This window comes from Canis lupus, chromosome 15, assembly GCF_011100685.1.
Source record: "Canis lupus familiaris isolate Mischka breed German Shepherd chromosome 15, alternate assembly UU_Cfam_GSD_1.0, whole genome shotgun sequence".
NCBI lineage: Eukaryota > Metazoa > Chordata > Mammalia > Carnivora > Canidae > Canis > Canis lupus.
The window spans coordinates 56,501,308-56,528,060 of record NC_049236.1 but is presented as its reverse complement, the minus strand read 5'-3'; the positions used below and the strand labels follow the sequence as shown (position 1 = coordinate 56,528,060).

The following is a 26,753-nucleotide window of genomic DNA, read 5'->3' as shown; positions in this document are numbered from 1 at the left end:
GGTATCAAGACAGTAAGTCATTTACATCCTTAACACAGTGTCTGATAACAAAATTAACAATCAATAAATATTAGATGCTATAAGACAGGCACCTTAAAAGGTAGAGTTAAAGCAATAATAGCTAAAATTTTTGAAAGTGATCTATTTGCTAAGTGCCTGAATCTAATTTAAAAATAGACCTTCTAGCCCCAGTCTAATAACCATCATAAAATTAGACTTTAAATCTGAAGCTCATCTCTAAAGTATAAGCTAACAAGGTATTGTGAATAACAATTTTTTAAAAATCCTAAGCAAATCAAAATTTCATTTTGTAAAAGTCCTTATTAACAAACAATACAGATAATACCAAATCTCACTGTAGAGGGTGTATAGTATAGTGGGGGAAAAAAAAGTATGGGCTTTGAAATCAGATAGCTATGTGTCCTTAAGCAAATTACTTAGCCTCTTTGTATCTTAGTTTCTTCACTGGTAAACTGAAGACAGCATCTCCTACTAAATTCAGTTGATGTTTAAAAAAAAAAAAAAAAAAAACTAAAAAAATTAAACACCTCGATTTTCAAGCACATAACTGACAGTAAACGTCAATTGCTTTTCTATATCTTTCCTCAGCTATAGAGTTATGTTCTCCCTAAATACAAAATGAAGAACAAACAACACAAGTCAAAGTATTTATTTATTATTACATTGACAGGCAACCTGAAACAGCGAATATGGCCCTTTCAAAAGGGCTGCATCATAAAAATAATTCTTAAAGATCATTAGAGGCAATAATATATAGATTCATTTACTGCTGCATCTTTCAATTTTGAACATTTATATTATGAAACTAATTCAAATCCCTCTCCAAATTCTTCAAAAACAGTCATGAGATGTCTATTACATTCTTATTCCGATTATGCAAGTTTCTAACTATATGTCTAAGTTCATACAGCATTCAAATTTAAATACAAAATGATGATAGATCTCAATAATCAAAAAAGAAAAGAAAATTGCATCCACTCATAACATATAATTACAAAGATTTACTTTAAAAATTGCATTATGATAAACACCCTTAGAACATATGCACACGTTACACACATGGAAAGACTTTGCCACTTTTGAGCACTCTTGAAAGTAAAGAATTTGAGGTTCAGCTTTTTTGCTCAAAATAAAATGATGAAAACTATTTGAGATACATTGGTGTAGATGAGCTTTTACACAGTGGTACTTTGAAGTCAGAAAATGCTTTAACAAAGAAAAGCTCTTTATAAAACCCAACATGAAGCCCATGCTTCTAAAATGATCCAGAAAAGTATTAACCTGGACAACCAAATAAAGAAATAATTTGAAAACATGGTTTTACTGCCTTACATGCACCAAAAGGAGGCATATTTCTATAAAAGCTACTAGCCAAATGTTAAAAGGATCTTAGTCTATTATTATCTTTATAAGTGGTTCACAATTTCTACTGGCACTAATACTTTTGGCTGCGTCAGTGATAGTAATGTCTTACATAGTATAGACTTCTCCATCTGTGAAGTACTTTCTCATATATTATACTCATTTAAGCCTTACAATCACACTGAAAAATAGATAAGGCAGACAGTGTACCCTATTTTACACACCAGAGTAATAACTAAGGCCAAATGAACGTTGCCAAAGTCAGACAGAGTGAGGGCTGTAACATAGGTCCTTCTTTTCCAGCAACACTTCCTCTTTAGAAGTATAAATCCCAAAAATTAGTGGTAGCATTAGCGTGACATCAATGCAAAAAAGGTACACAAACACACACACACACACACAAAGGCATTAGTACTCTCAATTTCTTTTACTTCTTGGATCCTAAAGAGATTGAATCTGTAACTTAAAGTATCATTGATCTAACTTAAGAGAGGTTAAAGTCTAGATAAATAAAAAGTTCAGAATCCAGTGAAAGCAAATGGCTACATACCCAAATTTAATCCAAAGCAACAAAGTGAAGTCCAGGGCTTAGAAATTCATGTCATGCCTAGAATTCAGGTTTTACTTTTGACTTGCCTCTATGGCTGACGTAAGTCATGGTGACTAAGTAAAATTCGAAGCACTATCACCTAACCAGGCAATTCTAAGAATCAACTGGGCATGGTCTTAAAATAATCATAAGCCTAAATTAGGTTACAATGAAATAAAAATAATTTTCTAAGAGTTAAATTTTAAAATTGTACCAAATTGGATTGCACCTCATCGGTACTGCTTACTGAATTACAGGAGAATGTCTGCCATACACTTCATACATTAAAACATTTATTAAATGCTAAGGTCTTTTAAAACCTCATGGAAATACAAACATCAGTAAGATTTCACCTTTAAGGAATTTTGCAGTCTAAAAAAGGAGGTAAGATGTATATAGCTAAGAATTATGAAATAATTACCAGAGGATAATTGCCTTAAAGAGATGCACAAGCTAAAAATAGTAAAGATCCCATAAAGAAAAATTCAGCCTCTTGCCCCAGGGACCAGAGAAAGCTTTATGAAAGAGGAAAAAAAATCTGAATTAGTCCTTAAATTACCAGGACAGATGTGAGAGTGGGAAAGGAGCATTAAATGAAGAGCTACTAGCATGGGTAAAAAGACAGAAAATCAAAAGCTTCACTTGCAAGACACTGATAAGGCCTGAGAAGGATGGCAGTTGGAATGGAAAGAAGAACAAGAAAGGAAAATAAACTGATGTTTTCCTTCCCAAACCCCACAGTTAGCTTTTTACAGAATCAGTTCATAGTTTACCCAGAAGATAATGTAAGATTATTGTTCTCTGTGGTTACAAGTATCATTCTTGACAATTACCATCCATATAAATGGGTTCTACTTGACAAAGAGAAATGAGGCCTCAGGTTTCTTCCTCTAAAATACCATCCTAAGTAAATAGATCCACAACATGTCTCTTCTTATAACTTTGATCTTATAATCAACGGAGAAAAGTAAAAATGAAGGGAAATGGAAATTAGGACCTAGCCTAAAAGCACAGAGGAAGAAAGATAACCATGGTACATAAGTGTGTAAATATTTTTAATGCAGTTATCTTCATAATCAGCAGAGGAGAATGTTTATCCAATAAATTAAGAAGAACATTCTAAGAAATTATTCTAATCCTCTGAAAGAGAGGAGAGGGATTAGGCATTTTTTTTTTTAAAGCCCTGGACAAAAAAGAGTAAATATTTTATAGTAAGTCATTTAGCCTATTTCATGTATAAAGAAAACTATACGATATACAAAGAGCCAGATTTTAAGGCCCAGATTTTATGGGTGAGATATTTTTTTCTCATTTTTCCTAAAAAATTGCACCAAACTTGATGAGAATTTCAGAATGCTTTCCATCAGACTTTTCAAAGAGTGAAGAGGAGCTGTTAGGTTTTGTTTTTTTTCTCTTTCCTCCATGTTATTTTGTTGCAACCAATTTAAAGGTAAGTACCGTTTTCCTGAAAAATTGATTCAATATGCTTAACATCTACTACCTTCTTAAAAAACAAAAAACAAAAAAAAATCACAAGTAGAAATATACAAAATACTGTATAACAGTTTTGAAGTTTCTTTTTTTTTTTTTTTTTTTTTTTATTTTTTTTTTTTTTTAGTTTTGAAGTTTCAAATTAGTCCTTGACCCTTTCAGAAGACTACATTGTTTTTATAAATGAGATAACACCTCAAGAGATAAAAATTGATTATCCTCTAAGGAAAAGTAGCTGAAGAACAGTAAACGCTGGGAATATTTCTATTTGGGAGTAAGGAGTTCTGATACTATGTACATTGATGTTGATAATGTTTTCATTAGTATTTTCTACAAAGTTTCACTTAACATTGGCAAGACACTGTTGCAAATTTGAAGTAGTTACTCCCTCCTACACCCTGAGTAGAGCATATGCTCTCCACGAAGCAATTTCACTTCTAACCTTCTAACCCCCCAAATCTCAATGGAACAGTCTTTTCTTTAATACATTTGATGTAATTTATTACCACACATGTACAAGTTATATTAACTAATTATTTAAAAATTTGTGTAATTGCAAAGAAGTTAACAGCTACTGAAACAACGCCAGAGCACATCACAAAGAGGAAAGATGATAGACTCATGCAAATTTTTTTGGATGTGAGATAGAGCAAGGTAAACAACTTAGTAAAAAAAATAAACAGTTTTATCTCTGAGTCCAATTTCAAGATTTAGATAATGCCTATAGTCATTTTAAATAAGATAAAGTAGCAGTAAAAATAATTCTTGACTGCAAATTTAATGGAAATTAGGGTGTTTGAGTACAACACAAAGCTGCTTAATTGAACTGAGTGTCTAGCATGCGCCAGGTACTGGGGCCTGATAATAACCGATGGGCTTAACGAATTCAATAATTTCACTTTGTTTTGCCTTTTTCATAATGAAAGCCTAATTCAGGAAAAAAATTTTATTAAAACTTCTCATCTAACTCAGGATTCCTTGAAAACCTAGAAAAAAGCCAGAGTTTCCAAAAAGGCTGGAAAACTGAAGACAACAACCTAGACAAATATATATCCTTCCCAGGAGCAAAACTGTAGGACTCAGAAAAACCACACTAGGTGAACACTAACAGACAGACAAAATAAATAATACATATTATATACAGTGCCTTTAAGATGCTTTGTAAACAGTTATGTTACTAATAATATTATGGAACAAAATTTATTTTCTCCTTTCAGAGTCCACTTGTAAAGATCACGAAGAGATACTCTACTACAATGATTAAAAAGTCCTAGTCCTTGTCTGGCTATGCGTAAGAAGAAAAAATAAAAGACTGACAAAGTAGCTCTGTTTTTGTTGTTTTAAATAATAATGAAACTAGGCTGGGAAGAGTCCACTCCTCCACCTTACTCTGTGTAAAGATACCTTTTCAGTAAAATGACTACAGGCTGCAATTACAAAAGAGTTAAATCCTTGAACTCTAAAATCAGTTGGATGTTCTCATTAAGGGCCCAACAGACAAACCAGGAAAGAGAAACTTAATGTAGATGTTGGCAGATTGAATTTAAATTAAAAATCTCTTTAAAAGAAAAACTTAATGTGTTTAATGCCACACACACCAAAAAAAAAGGTAAAATAATAAGAATCCATATTCTGTGCCCCTACTTCCTTCAAACAACTCTTTGGCTTTCCTGACAAATTAAATTTCCTCATTTACTTTTGTCCTCACAGTCTACAGTCAATGGACTATAACATGTTATTCCTTTTTTGTGTTTTGTTTTATTTTGATTCCAGTACAGTTAACAATGTTAAATTAGTAAGACATTATTCTTAACATATTCCTAATATAAAATGCAAAAACAGTCATGTATCTTGCCCTTACACCATATTTGATCATTAAGAACAGTCATGAAAATAATAGTCCTTTATTTCAAGTATGGTACTGAGCAACTGCTGGTCCCTCTTCCTCCCAAGTTTGTTTCATTTCAAACTGATACAGATCCACCTCCATGTCATTTCTAGACCAGTGCACCCAGTCTAGTTGAGGGTAGGCTTCAAGCACATCAAAAGCTGTAGCTGTCCTCCATGACCTTCACGTTCATCCTAACACTACAAAATTGTGTTTTCAAGCACTATCTTGACTCACTGCCTGGATTCAAAAGCTTCCAATGATTCCCCATTGCATATCAAACACACTAGAAATTCTTAACCTAGCATGATTAAACATTTCAAGCCTGTAAGCAAACCAGAAGGCGGTGAAACACTTTTTTTGGTAACCACTAGGAAAGTCAGCAAGGATATTTCTTATGGAGTATATGCAAAATATGGAGGAATTAACAGTTTCCATCTAACAAAAGAGAAATATATAAATGTTCCATCACAGAAGCAGAAAACAGCCTTGCTAAGAATCAGTGATTAAATGTGTCCTATAAGCAGCTAGCTTTCTAAATATTCAGTTTGAATGGTTCTGAAGCTTTTACTGTATTTGTTGGCAAAATAAATGATTAAAATTATTTATTTATTTATTTATTTATTTATTTATTTATTAAGGTATTTAAGAAATAGAACACAAACCTCATGGGTTAACTGAATTTAAAATCAGTGTTTTCATTTCCTATATTATTGAACACATAGCCTTCATTCACTAGTAGTACAGCATGTATTTCTGAAGTAACAAATTTCTTTTCTGTCAAAAAAAAATTTTTCACCAAGTTATCTTACCTTGAAATAAAAAAGAAATGGAAACATATGACATGTGCCAAGAAAATTAATTTACAATATGGGGGATTACTGTTCTTCAAAAAGTTCCTAAAGTTCTCGTTTTATGAATTGACTAGTAACAGACTATGGAATAGCAACTGTAACATTCTTAACTGTAATCACTGAAGAATTCAAGCAATTTACTGACAATTTCTAAAAATCACCATACACATAAATAAATTCTGAGTTAGAATAATACTGAGTGAAAAAGAAAAATAATGGTCAGATGACTTAATATTCTTTTTTTTTTTAAACTATTTTTTTTTAATTTTATTTATTTATGATAGTTACAGAGAGAGAGAGAGAGAGAGGCAGAGACATAGGCAGAGGGAGAAGCAGGCTCCATGCACCAGGAGCCCGATGTGGGATTCGATCCCGGGTCTCCAGGATCACGCCCTGGGCCAAAGGCAGGCGCCAAACCGCTGCGCCACCCAGGGATCCCCAGATGACTTAATATTCTGACCAATCTCAGACACATTTCCAACCTATCTTTTCATTCTGAAGTTTTCTAAACTGTAGACCATTCAAGAAAGTTGATTATTTAATCGACTCTGCTCAGAACTACATTATAAACAACTCCAAAATTCTGCAGTTATCATATACTTGACTGAGAAAAGTACAGACTTTAAGGCATATAATTAGAAATAAAGACATTTTCGCTTTTGGAAACAGCCCCTTGAATTATAAAATTCACTCTTATAGCAAAGCTTCATTCACTCCTCACCCTATCAAACATTAAATAAGAACTTTCCACTTCTCTTGAGGTTTAACTGATAACAGTACTAAATAGTCACCCCACACCCACACTCTTCCAAAAATATCTGCATTTTCACCTATATGAAGGTCTAAGAGAAAGGGCAAACTTTTTCTGTGAAGAGCCAGACAATAAAATGTTTTAGGCTTTGCAGGCAACATTGTTTCTGTCAACTACTCAACTCAACCTCCAGCATGAAAGCAGCCACAGACAAGAGGTAAAGAATGAACGTAGCTGTATTCCAATAAAACTTTACCTACAATACCGGGAAATAGGTTGATTTTGATCCAAGGGCAATAGTTTGCTCACCCTAATGTGGATGATTAAATTCTGTCTCTGTCAAAGTGGAGAAATTCACATAACTACTCTTGTTGTTTATGTCACTCAGCAGTCCAAACTAGATCAGGAATTTTCAACATTTTTTTAGTTAATCTCCTTTTTCTAATTAAAATTAAGTGTGCAAACCAGGGTAGATTTCCAGGTCTCCTCAAAGGCCTCTAAGAAGTCTCCTGGGGCCCATCTACAGCTCTATGGGACAATGATCAGCTGGTTCCTAAGGTTCCACTCAATACCAAGAACCAATTTGGACAAAGGTTTTCCTCACTGTCACCTTAGGCATAATCAGAGGATGAGAAAACCATTCTATTGGATTAGGGGCCTTCCAGATACTCTAGAAATCACACTATCTCCTTCCATGAAGGAGCAATTATATGTCAAAATTAAAACTAAAGAACTCGTAGGGCAGCTCTGGTGGTGCAGCGGTTTAGCGCCGCCTGTAGCCCAGGGTGTGACCCTGGAGACCTGGGATCGAGTCCCACATCGGGCTCCCTGCATGGAGCCTGCTTCTCCCTCTGCCTGTGTCTCTGCCTGCCTGCGTCTGCGTCTCTCTCTCTCTCTCTCTCTCTCTCTCTCTCTGTGTGTGTCTCTCTCATGAATGAATAAATAAAAATCTTAAAAAAAAAACTCACAGAATGACAATGAAGTGAAAGTTAATATACTCCTCTATGTATTTAATATATCTCTCACTAAAAATCTATAAAAAAAAAACTTACCTACAATAAGTTTTATTACAGCTTACTTTTTCTTAAAGTTTTATAATCAGCAAGTTGAGTAAGATTTCAATGGAGTATATTTAATCTATTCTTGACATCACCCCTTAATATATTTGCCTGTAAAGCATTCTATGATTAAAAAATAGTCTTATCTGCTAAAATAGGTCAAGGCTAGGATCTCTACTTAGTAACAGCAAATTAGTTTTAGATACTAGAATCAAATTATAACTTAAGTCCGTCATTAATTTAAATTACTGTTCCTGATGACAGTCAAAAATCTCAAAGTAATCAAAATTTGCATAATAGTACAAAAATGTCACAGGAGCCCAGAGAAAGAATTTATACCCTGTGTTAAATGCCAGTGAAAACATCATGTCAATGACAGTTTAAAATACTAGCACCAAAGTGATTAAACTCACAGGGAGGCAACTGCTTGACACTCAATAAAAATAACTTTGTTCCACAAAGGTACATGTTTCTATAAAATAGGAAGACTTGGGCAGCCTGGGTGGCTCATTGGTTTAGCGCCACCTTCAGCCCAGGGCGTGATCTTGGAGACCCGGGATGGAGTCCCACATCAGGCTCCCTGCATGGAGCCAGCTTCTCCCTCTGCCTGTGTCTCTGCCTCCTTCTCTCTCTCTCTCTCTCTCATGAATAAATAAATAAAATCTTTAAAAAAATAAAATAGGAGGACTCATGTGTTACAGAAGTTGAACCAAAAATTACTATTCCTTTTCAGCTTTTATTCAACTTGCTATTAACACAAAAGTATATAATTACTTTTTTCCCTGTATCTCATACTTTCAGGAAAGAAAGATCAAGTCATTAAACATTTATTAGCTCAAATTCTGCAAAGGGTATGCCAAGTCCTGAGCTTTAAAGATGGATAGTTAAGCCCCAGACCAGCAAGATCTCTAGTGAAGTATATGGACACAGTGCAAGCTAATCCATTTTAAATGAAATCAGGGTCCTAACTTAGATTCCAATTTCAGGCATTTATTATACCCTACCTTACCCACCCAAACAAGGAACGTATGAAGACATAAGCTATTTTTAAATGACAAATAGCCAAGACTCTCCAATAACATATCTATCCGTTAGTTTTTGATAGCAGATTGTTTAACTGATCTCACTACACATAAGCACCATTTATCTATATAAACCTTGAATGCTACCATAAAAAGCCCATAAGTAAACACAACAATTGCTCTAAGTCAGGACGTAGTGCATACTTCAAGTTTTAGTATCAAAGCTAGTTTTGTTTAACATTCAATATCAAACCATTTTTCTTAAAGACATAAGCTTATAAGTATGGATTCAACAAAATACAGAAAACCAAACAGCTATCTTTATAAATGTTTTATACCAAATGTATATGTATTTTTATAGTAATGACTCAACTTCTAGGAGGAATGACAATTGCAGCCTTAAAGTCACAGAAAAATAAAGTATTTACTACAGAGAGTAATATAAGAATACACAAATGGGGACACCTGGGTGGCTCAGCTGTTGCGCGTCTGCCTTCAGCTCAGGGCATGATCCTGGAGTCCCAAGATCAAGTCCCACATCAAGCTCCCTTCATGAAGCCTGCTTCTCCCTCTGCCTATGTCTGTCTCCGTCTCTCTCATGAATACATACATAAAAATCTTAAACACACACACACACACACACACACACACACACGACAAATGGAGCATATTTAAAAATGAAATTTTTGAAATTTTAAAAATAAATTTGAAGCAAAAGTAACAAATTAAGAAATATAAGCCTATGTTTAACTTTAAACCAATATATAAGTCAAGGGATCCCTGGGTGGCTCAGTGGTTTAGCGCCTGCCTTCGGCCCAGGGCATGATCCTGGAGTCACAGGATCGAGTCCCGCATCGGGCTCCCTGCATGGAGCCTGCTTCTCCCTCTGCCTGTGTCTCTGCCTCTCTCTTTCTCTGTGTCTCTCATGAATAAATAAATAAAATCTAAAAAAAAAAAAAATATATATATATATATAAATCAATAGTTACCACTTAGAAATGATTATATTTAAAAGTTACATTGATATTCAATAAATATCATAAATAAATTTGTATATATTTATATTTACACATAATGCTCATGCACTGGTATTGTTATGTCTATTTTCAGATAAGAGACTGCAGTTCAGAAAATTAATAACCATACACCTAATAAGCAAACCAAGAAGTTAAATGTATCTGTATGATTCCATAACCATAATTATAATAACATAGCTATATATTCCAGTAAGATTTTCAAAGAGATCTTCCTGAGAATCACTGCCTCAACTTATTACAATTATCTGCTTCCTATGCAAAGCAAGTTGGACAAATACTATCAGCTCATAGTTCATTCATCTTAATCTCTTTCTTTCCTACCTTTCTGTAATATGGCAGTTTATAAACAAAATATTTGAATTTCTAGCCTCCTTTGCTACTAGTAGTCATGTAATAAAGCTCTGGCCAAAGACAAGTACTTGGAAAGGGTTTTCCTTCAAAATAAAAATGAACTCCTACCAAGAAAACATTCTCCCTTCTCCCCTGGTTGGTGGTGCAGCTGTCATCTTGAGACTTTGGAAACTAAAATCACACACTAAGTAGGAGACTAAGCCAGTTTCCTTAAGGACACCTTTGAGCATCTGCACCAATCTTACACTACCTACCCTAGATTTCTTTTTGTGTGAAGAAAATAAGCCCATTACTAAGTCTATGTGTATAGTTTTGGGTAACCCCATAGACTAATGCAATCCTAACACAATTTATTCTATGAATCAAGTGTATGAAATTGACTCATATTATAAATCACTTCGGTGAATTTGCCACAAGGCATACTAATGATGAAAAATTATCTAAGGGAAAGGATCAAGAGAGTAAATGAATACTAATTACTGAAAAAATAATAATAAACATGAAATATTAAATTATTAACTATTTTTCTTAACTACTCATTAAATTACTTATGCCAGAGACTGTTAAAGAACTTTAATACACATGTACACATTTAATCTTCACAACAAGGTAAATATTACCATATACAACCAATGTAAAATTTTTATCAATCCTTAATAAAAGTAACAATAAAACAAAGCTAAATTTACTTATTCTGAGATTTTCTATTTTTATAATACTAAAATGCCCTTTCTTTTACAAAATGGGAATAGTGGAGAATGAGTTTACATTCATTTTAACATATTTAGTTGGCAAAATAAGTAACAAATCAATGTCAGTGCCCCAGTGTTTCATGAAATTTTAATAGTTGATGAAATCCGAAGGCCTGAAACACACTAAAGTTAAGTAACCTGCCCAGGACCACAAAGCAGTGTGTTTGACAACAAAGGCCAAGATCATACATTACGACTAGGTTACATTAAGGAAATCCACTAAATGAATTCAAAACAACTATTCTGTGAACACAATTAAAGATATAAATGTATAACTACAAAGGAAAATAGCCAGCCCAGAATAAAGTGTGAACAAGGACTTCTAAAGTGAAATGACAAAAATTAATAAATAAAGTGAAATGATGTCAGGAAATGACAGATGTTGGCGAGGATGCAGGTATAGAAGAACCTCTTACACTGTTGGTGGGAATGCAAACTGGTGCAGCCACTCTGGAAAACAGCATAGAGGCTCCTCAAAAAGTTGAAAATAGAGCTACCCTACGACCCAGCAATTGCACTACTGGGTATTTATCCCAAAGAAACAAATGTAGTGATCTGAAGGGACACCTGTATCACAATGGTTACAGCAGCAAATGTCCACAATAGCCGAAATGTGTAAAGAACCCAGATGCCATCCACAGATGAATGGATAAAGAAGATGTGGTAGATGTGTACACACACACACACACACACACACACAAATGGAATACTACTCAGCCATCAAAAACAATGAAATCTTGCCATTTGCACTAATGTGGATAGAACTAGAGAATATTAAGTGAAATAAGTCAATCAGAGAAAGATAATTATCATACAATCTCACTTAGACGTAGAATTTAAGAACAAAACAGAGGATCATAGGGGAAGAGAGGGAAAAATTAAACAAGACAAAATCAGAGAGAGAAATAAACCAAAACAGACTCTTAATCATAGGAAGCAAACTGAGGGTTGCTGGAGAGGATAGGGGTAGGGGATGAGGTAACTGGGTGATGGGCATTAAGGAGGGCACATGATGTAATGAGCACTGGGTATTATATGAGACTGGTGAATCACTGACCTCCACCTCCAAAACCAATGACACATTATATGTTGATTAGTTGAATTTAAATAAAAATAAAATTGATTAATTAAAGTGAAATTACTTTATCATGTTACCTCCCACAGTTTTCTCTGTATAATGTAGATTTAAACCATACTAAAGAAACAGAATCAAGATAGGAATTCCCAGGGATCCCTGGGTGGCGCAGCGGTTTGGCGCCTGCCTTTGGCCCAGGGCACGATCCTGGAGACCCGGGATTGAGTTCCACGTCGGGCTCCCGGTGCATGGAGCCTGCTTCTCCCTCTGCCTGTGTCTCTGCCTCTCTCTCTGTGTGTGACTATCATAAATAAATAAAAAAATTAAAAAAAAAAAAAAAGGTTAGGAATTCCCAATCTAGGTTTGGAGATTCATACTGGGAAGAACTTTTGGGTCTCTTCCTATATTTTCTACCTCTAAAAGAGGTTTGTGGTTCCCCCAATAGAAGGAATAGGAACAGGTATGCAGATAAAATGTGCCTCTTGAAGTCTGCTCCTCAATTTCTTCCATTCTACAAAAGTAGGGGGATCAAACCAAAATTTAAATGCAGCCAAACTCTCCCTACCTCAATTCTTGGCATTTTATGCTACTGCATTTCATTATTTTAATCTCTCTCTCTTTTTTTTTTTTAAGATTTTGTTTATTTATTCATGGAGATGGAGAGAGAGAGAGAGAGAGAGAGAGAGAGAGGCAGAGACACAGGCAGAGGGAGAAGCAGGCTTCACGCAAGGAGCCCGACATGGGACTTGATCCCAGGTCTCCAGGATCACACCCTGGCCGAAGGCGGCGCTAAACTGCTGAGCCACCCGGGCTGCCCTAAACTCTCATTTTTTAAACTCCTTTCTAACTATTTCAAAATGTATAAAATCGATCAGTTTCTTAATACTATAATAATATAATTTAGGTAGCCAAATATTTCTAACAACTTGACCACCTATTTCCTAATAAATTCCATGGTGCTTAAAACAGAATTTGTAAGACTGCAAAATGTATGTTAGAGGCGTTAGAAATCAGAAATTTAGTGGCTTGAATAATTCAAATAGTTACTTATACACAGAATAACTGAAAGAATGTTAAAATACATAGGTTTAGTCTACACCTACATATTCTTACATTTTTTATTTTAAGACTTTAGTTATTTCAAAGCCTGGCCAGCTCTTTTCTTTTTTCACTTGTGGCCTCAAATCTAATTTATTATTGAAAACATGAAACAACAAAAATCTCTTAAAATACAGAAACTAAATGGTTTATGTTTTTATAATTGAAAATAGTAAATACTTTCAGACTTGCAGTTTATTTGTAGTTATCTAAATATTAGGTCCCATATTTTTAATGTATACAAATACAGCATGCATTCTCCAGTATTTACGATAGATAGATAGATAGATAGATGAAAGAAAGAAAGAAAGAAAGAAAGAAAGAAAGAAAGAAAGAAAGAAAGAAAGAAAGAAAGAAAGAAAGAAAGAAAGAAAGAAAGAAAGAAAAAATAGGTAACTATTGGAGGCAAGAGACCATGGAGTTTGGCTTTATGATTGAAATATAAAGGTGTACGTATGAAGGAAAAAAATACTGGTAAGGATATTCTGCTTTACACTGATTTTAAAAGAAATTCCTTCTTTTTTTTTTTTTTTTTTTTTTTGGCGGGGGGTGGTTCTAATAAATAAAAAACTCCTAAAAAGTGTACTGACCACACTCAGCTTACATAGTACTATCACATCTATAAAGGTAATAGTGCCTCTGACCAAACTTCAAACTTCCTTATACACACCCTTGCTTTTTCCTTCCATCCACCCCCTCACTCCCATGAAAAGTAATACTTTAAATAATTTTTAAGTTCACAGGAAAGGAAAAGAGGGAGGAGGGAATCTACAACCTTATTTTAAGCTAGACTGACTTCCTTAAGTTACTACCACAATTTCTTTTCTATTGTGCTTAATGTACATGGAATACCTTATTTTCTGCATGTTTTTTCTTATACCAAATACACTAAACTACTAAAATTCAGGATTGTGAAACATTCAAAACTGGTAAAATAAATTGCATCTTGTGAATGTCTACAAGATAGGAATAAAAACGAATAAATAGTCAAAAACTTATTTTAGCTCTTTGTGTTTACTTATCTATTAATTAGTGTATTTTAAATTTCTTCCAACTAATATATTGCTTTGACCATGTCATTAATGGTCCAGTGCATACAAAACATTTAGCAAGAAAAGGACTAGGCTCTTCAGTAAGACCAAATCACTAATCAGGAAAAAGATTATTTTTCAAAATATCTTAATTTGTGGTCCCTTATCAGAGTCACAATAAGACTTCAAAAGCTAGGCCTTTCTTACTTCTAATTTTGAAATAACTTTAATAGTTGAGGTCCTATATACACCCCAAGCTTCCCATAATTTAACAAAATAACCACAGTAAAATTATCTAACTGGTCAAATTTTACCTATTGTCCTAATTATGTTTTTGGGTTTTGTTTTGCTTTTTTTTTTTTTTTTTTTTTCCTCTGGTCCAGGCTCTAACTCAGAATCTCACATCTCATTTGGTTATCACATGTCCTTAGTCTCAATCTGTAACAATTCTTCAGCATTTTATCCTTTCATAAGCTAGAGAGTTTTTTAAAAAGACTTTATTTAAGAGCACAAGGGGGCAAGGGGCAGAAGGAGAAGCAGACTTACCATTGAGCAGAGAGCCTGATGCAGGGCTCGACCCCAGGACCCTGAGACCATAACCTGAGCCAAAGGCAGACACTTAATCAACTGAGCCACTCAGATACCCCTAAACTGGACACTTTTGAGTACAGTTATTTTGTAGAATGTCCTAAAATTTGAGTTTGTCTAGTATGGTCTGCCATTTAGGTGGAAGTATTTTCAGTAAGAATACTATCACAGATGTGCCCTTCTCAATGCAGCATAATGTTGATGTGTCTTATCACTAGGCGCATCCGGGTGGCTCAGTCTGCCTTCAGTGTCTGCCTTTGGCTCAGGTCATGATCCCGGGGTCCCAGGGTTGAGTCCCACATCGGGCTCCATGCTAAGCGGGGAGTCTACTTCTCCCTCTCTGCCATTCCCCCTGCTTGTGTTCTCTGACTCTCTGTCAAATAAATAAAATCTTAAAAACAAACAAACGACAGGCCCAAAGTGGAGTCACTTGTGCTAAACCCATGTAGTCAAACCAAGGCTTCATAATTAATCTAATGGCAGCTTCATTAGGAATTAGGAAATTCACTTTCTCCAGGAATTTAGTCTTAACTGGTCAACATCAATGAGGTAGTTTGCCACATAGACCTTTCCATCCCCCAAAAGAAAGTTAAAGTAATCTGTTCTTTCATTATCCCTTCTCCCTTCTGCCTTCCATTTTTCTACAGCTTCTGGAAGCTCCTTCCTGTTTGCTAGATGGAATACGGATTCATGAATCATCTAATAAAGCCAATTAGATCCTCAAATTTACTCAATATTGTTATTTGACAGTGGTGTGATAACTGATTTACCTGGTTCATTTGGTATCTACCAGTTTTCCTCAATATAAAAACACACTGATTTCCCCTCTATGATTAATCAACCTTGGGAAGATACTTTGAGACTATGCAAATATTCTGATGATACCTGATATATTTGTGTATATACATATATACAGACACACACATACATATACACACACATATATATACATACATAATTTCTTTTTTTAAGATTTAATTTATTTGAGAGAAAGAAAGTACAGACATGCGAGTGCACATGAGTGGTGGGAGGGGCAGAGGGACAGCATCTTAAGCAGACTCCCTGCTGAGTGTGGAGCCCAAGAGAATTTAAAATGCAAGGTCTAGGGGCACCTGGGTGGCTCAGTGGTTGAGCATCTGCCTTTCAGGTCCTGGGATCGAGTCCCATATCAGGTTCCCCACAGGGAGTGTGCTTCTCCCTCTACCTGTGTCTCTGCCTCTTTCTGTGTGTCTCTCATGAATAAATAAATAAAATATTAAAAATAAAACAAAATGCAAGAAGGTCTAAACTTCCAACATCACAAAACTAACCCCACCATGACCACATTAAAGGTAAATCCTCCCACAGATTGAAAAAGAAAACACCTGAGTACAGTAAGAAATACATAGGGTAAATAGTTCAATAAGCAGTAGTTAATTAGCATGTGAGACCAGAGGTGGGGTTTTTTCTTCCTGAATAGATAAAAATCCTAAACAGTCAAAATAAAGTAGTAATCAGCCTGTTTTTCTCCCTACAAAGGCTGACATTATAACTACTGAACATACTTTAACTATACATTTCAATTTATGAAAGCTACAAAAGAGCAATAATACGTAGTACAGTTTGCTTCTCCCTCCTAACTTACTAGTCTGTCTAAACAAAAATGGTGCAGGGGAATAAAGAACCATTCTCACTCACTATAATCATTACATTGTCCTATCATAAGACAATTGTGAGTCTTTATATAAATAAGTCCATTTTTCCTGCTTAAATTCAGATATTCCTCAACTCTTCCAAAGGACAGAATGCTTGAAAATCACATCGTTACAAAATAAGAAATATTAACATGTTTGGCATAATATGATAAGTCAGATATTTCATATTAGATTCCAAACTGTAGAAGACCACAAAGCTTAAGGAAAAAATAGTATAAGATAAAGGAAAAACTTTAACAAAAAAAAAATTTTTTTCAACAACTTAGAATATTTTCCTACGAACTAGGAAATGTCCATCATAATCTCATGCCATGATGAGGCTGTAACAGGCATAAATATGCAGCTAGTTTGATACAGTGAGTAGCTGATACAAATGTGCACACATTCTGCCAGGCTGCCCAACAAATTCTACTACTGCAACAATTCTAGCCCATGTCCACTGTGTAACTCAGGCTCCCAGCTATCTCAAGCCTTAAGAAAAGACATCAGTCTTTAACAGATTTCTTGGTCTCCTCTTTCCTTCCTTCAAACCACAACCTTCTATACTCCAGTGGAATCACTCCCCATGCCCTGATCATTCCCTTGGTTACAAGTACATGGAACAAAGGTCTACACATACTTTCTTACAATCACATGTGCTACTTCTATGACAGGTCAATCTGGAATATCCTGCATGTTCCCTACTCCACTGGTGGATAATTTCCTAAGACTCAGTACATGCTTGTCTAAGAAGTTCACAGCCTCTTCAGTGTTGGCAGAGGACATCTCATCTAGATAGTCCAAACCTCTTCAACAGCTGCTACAGCACTAATGAATCACATCCTACTTAGAGAATACAATACACTGGTGAGTTAGTTGAGAGATGGAGGTCTTATTTCATCTGTGAATTCCCAAGGCTTGATAGAAAGTATTTCAGTAAACTGTGCTACAATAAAAACTACTAGTAGACACTGCACTAATAGTAACTGTACTTTCAGTCACTTAGTCCACAAACAACCTCAGGAAGCTAGAATCCGTATTTTATGGATAAAACTACCTGGTGCCAAAAATGGGATGAGGAGAGGGAATGGCCCATAAAATTTAGACATCAAAGAACTATCATCACATTTCCCTATGTCTTTAGTCTAGATCAAAGTTATTTCAGGTAATTTTAAGTCTTCTTTTTTTTTAAGATTTTATTTATTTATTCATGGGAGACACACAGAGAGAGAGGCAGAGACACAGGCAGAGGGAGAAGCAGGCTCCATGCAGGGAGCCCGACGTGGGACTCGATCCCCGGTCTCCAGGATCGCGCCCTGGGCCGAAGGCGGTGCTAAACCGCTAAGCCACCCCGGCTGCCCCTAAGTCTTCTTCACTAAAAGAAAAAAAGTTTTCAAATGAGTCAAGAAGAAACACAGTCTGTGTTTTTAAAGGGCTGTTTAAAGCGCTGTTTTATCTTTACCTCAGATAGTTAACTTGTATCTGAAGTCTACCCCACTGTTACTTTAGGTGACTTGAATTTCAAGTATCAGCAAAGGCAGACCTACTGTTATCATTTAACTCCCCCCAAAACCCACTTGAGATAAAGCGGTTTTCAGACTGACAGTAAAATTAAAAAACAAAAAAACAAAAACAGTGAGTTTTCTTATGAATCAAGGAATCTTTGACCTGGAAAATTAACTTCCCAAAGACGGTGGTATATCCTCCCTTTCTTATGACAGTGGTCAAAGGTTGTAAGTTTATTTTGTTATTTCACAACCTTTCTTGAAAGGAAAAAAAAAAATGAAACAAGTTGGCAAGTCCCCTTCCTTTTCCTAGTCTTATTTTGTTACTATTTTTTTGTAACTGTTCTGTTAAAGAACAGGACCTCGGAAGAACTGCATTAAACCAGTCCACATACAGCACTGCAGTTGGGAGAGATTCATTTTCAGCCTTAGCCAAGATATGCAAAGCTAATTATAAAACTGCTAATTACTAATTGTTTAAAAGGTTAAGGCAACTAAGCTTCTATCATTATTGCAAAAAAAAAAAAAAATGTCAATTTTTACCATGAATTTAAGTACTCGTTCAATGTCACATGCCAATACAGTTTGAAATTAGTATTTCAGTTATAAATATGTATATACTTTAACCTATAAATTCAAAGATCATTGTTATGAAGGGTAAATAAATGCTTGTGGCCAAACAGGAATTACTTAGTAAAATACAGTTCGCAAAACCGCACAAAGATCGTTTAGCTGTGTTTTTTTTTTTCAACAAAAACTACTTCAAAACCAAATATTTACTACTAGAGCCCTAAAATTTGCTAAAACATAATCAAAGTTTAAGTTGTCAAATTAAAATATGAAACTGTTGGTAAACAATGATAAAAAGAAATTCAAATGGAAAACATACCTGTATTGAACATAATTCTTTCACTAGATTTAAAAGTTAATTATTTACCAGAGATACTGTTTTGTGCAGATTCTCATAATTTAAAGTTCTCTGGACAAAAGGTATTTTTTCAGCCCTCTCACTATGACTAAGTGACTTTGCAAAGAATGAAGTCTTACACTGCTGTGAGACCTCAGCTGACAAATTCATGAGTTAACAACTAAATCAAAAGGTTCAGGAGCCAAAGAAATTTTCAACAGTGAAGGACAAAGTAATATTATTAATGAGGAAGAAATGAGATGGAGCTGTTTTACACACACCATTAAAAAAAAAAACAAAAACTGTTACAGCTACTAGCTAAAAACATATCAAATTAGATCTTGAAAGAAAACAATTCAGCAATAGACGATTCACCTGAAAAACTAAAATCATGCACTTAAACACTCTACAGAAGCAGCTACAAAGGGTCTGAACTCAACCAGTTAATAAAATGGTTTAGAAAAAGCATTTTATTGTTTAAAGCCTTGGGGGATAAAGCTGTTTGTAATTTATTTACATCTTTTACTTTACTAAATTGCTTCGGTGACCAAGCTTTTCATTTAAATGATTAAAGCATAAACCCAAATAGTTTAATAAAGCAATTACTTAACAGTCCTGTTGTTCAATATAGGCGCTCTGAAAAATATCAATACAACGTTTAGTGTTCATTATTTTCAAGGGGTTTGTTATTTAGAATACAGTAGCCCCATTGACTAAAACTTAGCCAGGTTTCCAAACACGTAATACGGGTCACATATTGAATCAAAGATTTTTTTCATTCTCTCAGAATATCAGGTGAAAGAGTGACAGGGTCTTAAATCTAAGTATGCATGACTTGGCTAAGAATTCAGGAAACTTTATTTCTCCTTACCATTCTGCCTGTCTAATGTGGCTAAATAAAATAGGTTCCCATTTCCCAGGTGTGTTTGGAAGCTCCCTAATTTGCAGTCTCTGTGTTTACACTGGGGCTCTCCCCACCCCTAAATTCTCTTCTAGCTAACTTCTTAGGTTACACTAGTAACATCTCTATTAACTTCTAGGCAACTGATTGACCTAAATACGAAACTATGTCTTATCAGGGTTTGAAAGACAAACTGGGATGGTGGGGATTTTTTTAAAAACCTGGATTTTTAAAAAAAAATGTATTTCCTCTATTCTTTTAAAGCATCTTCCTTTTGCCTATAAGGAGAATCATATGAAGTCCTTTATCGAGTCTATCCCGTAAAACAGAAGGAAGCATGACAGCAAAACTTTCCTAATTTATATCCTTCTGTTTGTGACATCAAGTTTAATACATTTACTTTCCTCATATTACAAAATTTTTCTAGCATTAATGAGAAAAGATGGGAGAGAAAAATTTCCAGCACTCAAAATACAGTGAGTGTTTACATTACCAAAGCACTCAATATAAAAAGCACCTCTACACACACACACACACACACACACACACACAATTTAATACATTTCAAACTTTTAGAAGATTGTTTTTAACCAGCCAGGTAAGGATGGGAAAACATTCACATTTCAAGGTACTTTCTCTTTAAGATAACAATAAGCAACCGTGGAGTTTGCATTAGTAATAACCAAATGAATATCAAAGTTAACGCAGCTGGCACTTAACAATGTTCAAAATGTTTGGTAGCTTTCTCCAGGTTTACTTTTTCTATAAAGGTTTGGTGGGGGGGGGGGGGGGGGGGGGGGAATGTGCTGCTTTCCGATTATCAATAAAGCTTTCATGTTGTGGCGTTAATAGTAACCGGCCCACTTCTGAATCAGGCCAAGTTCTATGCTAGGTCAGTTTTTATTCTACACAACTGGCAGGAGAAGAGGAAAGTTTAACAGTTCATTTATTTGGAACAATCCACATGCTTTCACAGTGGAGGTTTTGTCTCTTCCAGTCTTGTTTGGTGACCACCACCTCCAACTGATAGTAGGTTTCAAGTCATTGCTGTTCTAACTAATGAACCGAAGGCACCGCTCACACCGTCTCTAATTTCCACTAACGGCCTATGACATCATTTTCTGACCCGCCTTGCTAGGTTCTAATATTCTCCACTTGCCTTGCTAGGTTCTAATATTCTCAGCCTATGTGATTTCATTTGGCGCTACAGACACTGAAAGGAACTGAAATATCTCACTGAAATCTGCTTTTCTGTCACACTACCACTGAAAACGTGCATTTTCACATGCAGAAGACTGATTCAACTGACAATTTTTAAACAAACAGTAGAGGAAGAAGGCCCATGGGAGGCAGTGCAATGCCCAGGACCAAGACCAAAGCAAGAAGACACTGCTTGGTTTTGATAAAATAGTCCTTTAGAATTGGCATTTTCTGAAGTATAGTGAAATGAATATTCTTGTAATATTATCGAACATCTTCCACTCTTTTGGTAAATATGGTGCAACCTACGATCCCCCAGATGTGATGGCTCCACCAGGAAAAATGAAAACTCATTAACGGTACCAGGTGCCATTCTTGGGCCTTGTCCAAAGGCAGCCAGTGAAAGATTCTATTTTATTCTGTTCTCCCCACATTAAATAATAATAACAATCAACATCAGAGAAGGAGAGCATTTGGGTTTGAACAGATGGCATCCAACACCTAACAAGTGAAGCAACTCCTTCCAGCATTAGATCCTAAATGTCTGATGGTCCCACGGATCAGGAGGGCTTATTGGTCTTAAGAGGGTTGGCAGCAGGATCCCCTGCAGTCACCATCCCAATGCTTGGGAATATGTGTCATTAACCAGTCTGCAACTAAAAACAAATCAAACCACCACATTTTTATAAAATTTCACCCTCTCTAGTCCAAATCCAACATCATCAGCAATCGCTCCGCTTAAAGAGGACAAATAAACCTGAAGGTAAACGGCCCTATAAAGGTCCGCAGACTTCTCTAATGTTGACAAGCTCCTGCAACACCCAGGGGATCCGCAGGGCGCCCTTTCAGGGGTGCCCTTGACCGGGCGGCTCCGCGCTGACGCCTGCCTTGGATTTAAACTCCAAGCACCAGCCTAGCTGACCAACTTTCCTTCCCCCGACTGGCAAGCGGCGTCCCTTTCACACAAGCGGGACACCAAGTAGACACATCCCAACCTTCTACTGCGGTCAGCGGGGATTTGCCCTTCGCAGAGCCCTGCGGGTTTCCTTCCTACAGGCCCGCACACACCCAAGAACCCGAGGGGCAAGGGGGCCTCACGCCCGGGAGGGGAGGGGGGAGGAGGGAGGAGGGAGGGGAGGGAGGAGAGAGAGGAGAGAGAGGAGAGGGAGGGCAGGGCCTGCAGCCCGCGGCAGGAGCGGGGCGCTAGGGGCCGGCGACGCCCCCACCTCGCCAGACTCCGAAGCCCCGGGGCGCGCCCGCGAGGACGCGAAGCTCCTTGGCAAAGTCCGTCCCCGGGACGCGGGGGGTGGGGGGGTCAGTCCCCGGGACACGGGGGGGAGGGGGGGTCAGTCCCCGGGACACGGGGGGGGGGGGGGGTCAGTCCCCGGGACACCGGGTGGGGGGAGACGAGGTCATTCCCCGGGACCCGGGGGCGGGGGGGGGGGGGGAGACGAGGTCAGTTCCCGGGACACGGGGGGGGGGGGGGAAGAGGGGTCAGTCCCTGGGACACGCGTGGGGGGGCCAGTCCCCGGGACACGGAGGGGGGAGGGGGGTCAGTCCGCGGGACACGGGGGGAGGGGGGTGAGTCCCCGGGACACGCGTGGGGGGCGGGGGCCAGTCCCCGGGACACGGGGGGGCGGGGGCCAGTCCCCGGGACACGGGGGGAAGGGGGGGGTCAGTCCCCGGGACACGCGTGGGGGGGAGGGGGTCAGTCCGCGGGACACGGAGGGGAGGAGACGGGGCCAGTCCCCGGGACACGGGGGGGGGGGAGGGGGTCAGTCCCCAGGACACGGGGTGGGGGGAGACGAGGTCAGTTCCCGGGACACGGGGTGGGGGGAAGAGGGGTCAGTCCCCGGGACACGGGGGGTAGGGGGGGGTCAGTCCCCGGGACACGCGTGGGGGGGAGGGGGTCAGTCCGCGGGACACGGAGGGGAGGAGACGGGGCCAGTCCCCGGGACACGGGGGGGGGGGGAGGGGGTCAGTCCCCAGGACACGGGGTGGGGGGAGACGAGGTCAGTTCCCGGGACACGGGGTGGGGGGAAGAGGGGTCAGTCCCCGGGACACGGGGGGGGGGGGGAGACGAGGTCAGTCTCCGGGACACGGGGGGTGGGGGGGGTGGGAGGGGTGGGGGGGGTGGGAGGGGTGGGGGGGGTGGGAGGGGTGGGGGGTCAGTCCCCGGGACACGGGGTGGGGGGAGACGAGGTCAGTTCCCGGGACACGCGTGGGGGGAGGGGGCCAGTCCCGGGGGGGGCAGCGGCGGGGAGGGCCGGGGGCGGGGTCGGAGGCGGGGGCGGGGGCGGGGGCGCGGGCCGGGCCTCACCTGCGGGGTCCTGTCGGCGGGGTTCTTCATCACCGCCTGGCGGAAGCTGTTATCCACGTAGGACGCCATGTCCCCCGTGGGCCGGGCCGGGCCGGGCCGGGGCCGCTCCGCACGCCCGTCCGCCTCCCGGCCCCCGCCCTGCGCGCTCCGCCCGAGGCCCGGCGGCCAAACCGCGGCGGCGGCGGGGCCTCGGGGGGGCGAGGGGGTCCCCGCGGGCGCTCGGCGCCGGGAGCTGCGCCGCCTCCGCCTCCGCCTCCGCCTCCGCCTCCTCCTCCGCGCGGCGGGCGAGGGCTTCCCGGCGCGCCGCTCCCTCGGGGCCTGGCTCCCGGGCCCGCGGGCCGCAGTCGGGTCGGCGAGGCGCGGGCGGCGGGTCCGCGGGAGAGGCTGCGGCGCTCGGGCCGGTGGCCGCTGGGGCTCGCTCGCCGCGGGGGTCCCGCCGGGGTCTCCGGGTCCCCGCGCCGCGGGGTCAGTCAGGTCCGGCGCCCGCCGCCGCTCCTAGTCTCCGGCTACGGGGCTCGGCCGCGCCTCCCGACTGCTGCTGCATCCCCCCGGGCCGCCCCTGCCGCTCGCGCCGCCGCCGGGGGCTCGGCCGCCCGCCCCCATCCGCGCGCCCGAGCGGAGCGGCCCGAGCACCGCCCGCGCTGAGCCCCGGCCCGGGGGCTCCCGGCAACTTTGCTCCCGGCCTGCGGGGGGGGCGGTCGGACTCCGGGCGGCGGGCGGCCGAGGGCCGAGGGCGGAGAGCCGAGAGCCGCGCACGGCCGCCTCGCACACGGCGACTGGGAAGCGGCGACTCCCCCTCCGCTTCCTCCGCCTCTTCCTCCTCCTGCGCCTTCTCCGGCCGCCGGAGCCGCTCCTCAGGGAGGAAGCGGCCTCCGGGGCTTGTTGCTTTGTGCTGCAACCATGGTGAGGCGTGAGTGGCAGGGCGGGGGCCAGTGGGGCGGCGCCACGTCACGGGGGGCGGGGCGTCCCGGCGCTCGGCCCCGCCCCCCGCCGCCCGCGCCCGCCGCCCGCGCCGCCGCCGCCGGCCGCGCCCTCCCCCGCGAGCCGCACCTCGCGTCGCCGCCAGGTGAGCCGGACGCCCGGGCCGCGAGGGGTCGCCGCGCCGCCCCCGCCCCCGCCCCCGCCCCGCCCCCGGACCCCGCCCGGCCCGGCGGCCGCTCCCTCCCCGGAGGTGAGGGGAGGGAGGTGACCCGGGGGCACCGGCCCGGCTGCGGGCTGATCCCGGGGGTCGGCGCTCCGGCCTCGGTGTGCAGCTCGCGGCCGGGAAAGCTGCCCGCTCCGGCCTCCCGTGCCCACCGCCACCCTGGGACACCTCAGTGACCGCAGACTAAGGGCGTGGAAAAGTGCCAGCTTCCCCACGAGCCCCAGCGCCGCCCGCCGGGCCTGGCCGGACTCCGAGGCCCTCAGTCTGAGCCCCCGAGGCCCGGCCTGCGGCAGGATCAGAGGCGCTGCCGGCCGGGGCTGCATCCGGGCAGAGCGCCCCTCCTTGTGCAGACCCCAGATGTCCACGCCACCCGCCACCCGCCACCCGCCACCCGCTCGGGGCAGAGACACCCTCCCCTCCTGCTGCTTCGGGTCCCCTCCGCCTCCCTTCCCGTGCCAGGTCCAGGTGTGAAGGTCGGCCAAGCCCGGGGACAGCTCGGCTGCTCTGGTCCTAGGGTTTTATTTTTATCTGCCTCGTCTCCCTCCTGCCCCCCCCCCCCCTCCCAATAAGTTCATGTTTTGATGTCTATGTGGAAGCTATACTTAGAGGAGGGTTGTTACACTGATGGCCTACTCTATTGAACTGTTCTTCAAATTTTCCAACATACTTTTTTAACATCTAGTTTATTTTAGACACTTAGGATGCATTGCTTGTGAGCAAACATTTTGGGATCCTTAAGTCACCTTTGCGTCAATAAACAGATTGTGTGGCTTCCTAGAAAACTGACTGCCCAACCTGTGAAACTGGACCTCTAGACCCTTCTGTATTACTTTTACTGAAACTGCTTCCCCACATTTTTTTTCACTGCTTCGTTGAGCCCCAGCATCAAATCCTCTGTGAGGCAGACCACCACACTGAAAGCAAAGGGACGTGAATAAATACAGCTCTGTAAAGAGAGAAGAAGAAGAAAAGAAGAAGGAAGAGGAGGAGGAGGAGAAGGAGAAGAAAATCAAATCCAGCGAAGTGAAAAAATATACCTGACATCTCCATCTGGTGTCTAATAGATATCTCAGAAATAACGTTTGCAAACCAGAGTCTTGATATCCTACCCAAAAAGTGCCCCACCCACAGCCTTCCTCATTCCAGTTAATGCTGTCGACACCATTGCCATTGCTCAGTTGAAAAACTTTGGAGTCTTTCTTGAGTCCTTCCTTTCCGTTACACCCCACAAGTGTCACTAATCTGTCAGCTGAACCTTCAAAGCACCATATCTGGAATCTACCCTCTATCTACTACCCCTACTGCCATGGCCTTTGTCCAAGCCAGCATCACCCTTTGCCTGCACTTTGCAATTACCCCCTACCTGGTCTCCCTCTTTTTGTCCTTGCCTCCAGCAGTCTACTTTGAATACAGCAGCCAGAGTGAGTCTTTTCACTTTAGCTCAAATTACTCATCAGCTAAGAAAAACAAAAAAAAAAAAATTCATTAGCTCATCTCATGTGAGGTAAAAACCAAAGTCCTTACCATAGTCTAAATGACCTATGGACCTTGTTCCCTCCACTGCTTATCTCTCTGACGTCATCTCCTGCTCCTCTACCCCCACCTTATTTTCCTAGCCACACTGGAGATGGAGATGCTGTTTCTGAACGCATGAAGATGCTACATAATGAACAAGTTCCAGTCTCATGGCCTTCTCACCACCTGAATTACCTCCCTGCTCCCCCAGGCCCCCAAAAAACAAAAACAAAACCTCTCCTCCTTCATATCTTTATTCAAATGTCATTTTCCCTATAACTTCATATGCCCTGTTCTCTTCCTTGCTTTCTTTACCATCTATTTTATTTTATTCCTCATCCTGTTTACAGATGAGGAAACTGAGACTAAAATAGGTGACCTGACTTGCCCTAGTTTCAGGCCTGCCTTTAACTTCGGAAGGGTCTGGGGTTAGCTAATGATGGACATCCATATACCTATTAAAAAATACTGACAACTATACACTAACTGGAACATAGTGCTGCAGGGATTAGTGGTTTCTGGCCTGAAACTCACACTCCATTTTCTTCCCATCCCATACCACAAAGAGGCTCATGCACATGAGGACACCCTGGCCTGCACATCCAAACTGCATCATACTC

General features: G+C 40.8%; 1 protein-coding gene and 1 long non-coding RNA gene across 7 annotated transcripts in view; one reads left to right on the top strand and one right to left on the bottom strand.

Moving 5' to 3' along the window:
* The window catches only part of RAPGEF2 (Rap guanine nucleotide exchange factor 2), a 241,904-nt gene extending 218,302 nt beyond the window's left edge, over positions 1-23,602 (bottom strand). For all 6 annotated transcript variants that reach the window (XM_038559121.1, XM_038559124.1, XM_038559126.1 and 3 more), the window contains exon 1: positions 23,475-23,602. In XM_038559121.1, coding sequence (XP_038415049.1) covers positions 23,475-23,543 — 69 coding nt within the window. In that variant the 5' untranslated portion in view covers positions 23,544-23,602. The remainder of the gene's footprint in view (positions 1-23,474) is intronic.
* Positions 23,603-24,492: 890 nt separating this feature from the next.
* LOC119869341 lies at positions 24,493-25,697 on the top strand. Its single transcript, XR_005370018.1, has 2 exons — positions 24,493-24,540; positions 25,311-25,697. It is a non-coding gene; the product is annotated as an uncharacterized LOC119869341 (long non-coding RNA).
* The last annotated feature ends 1,056 nt before the right edge of the window (positions 25,698-26,753 follow it).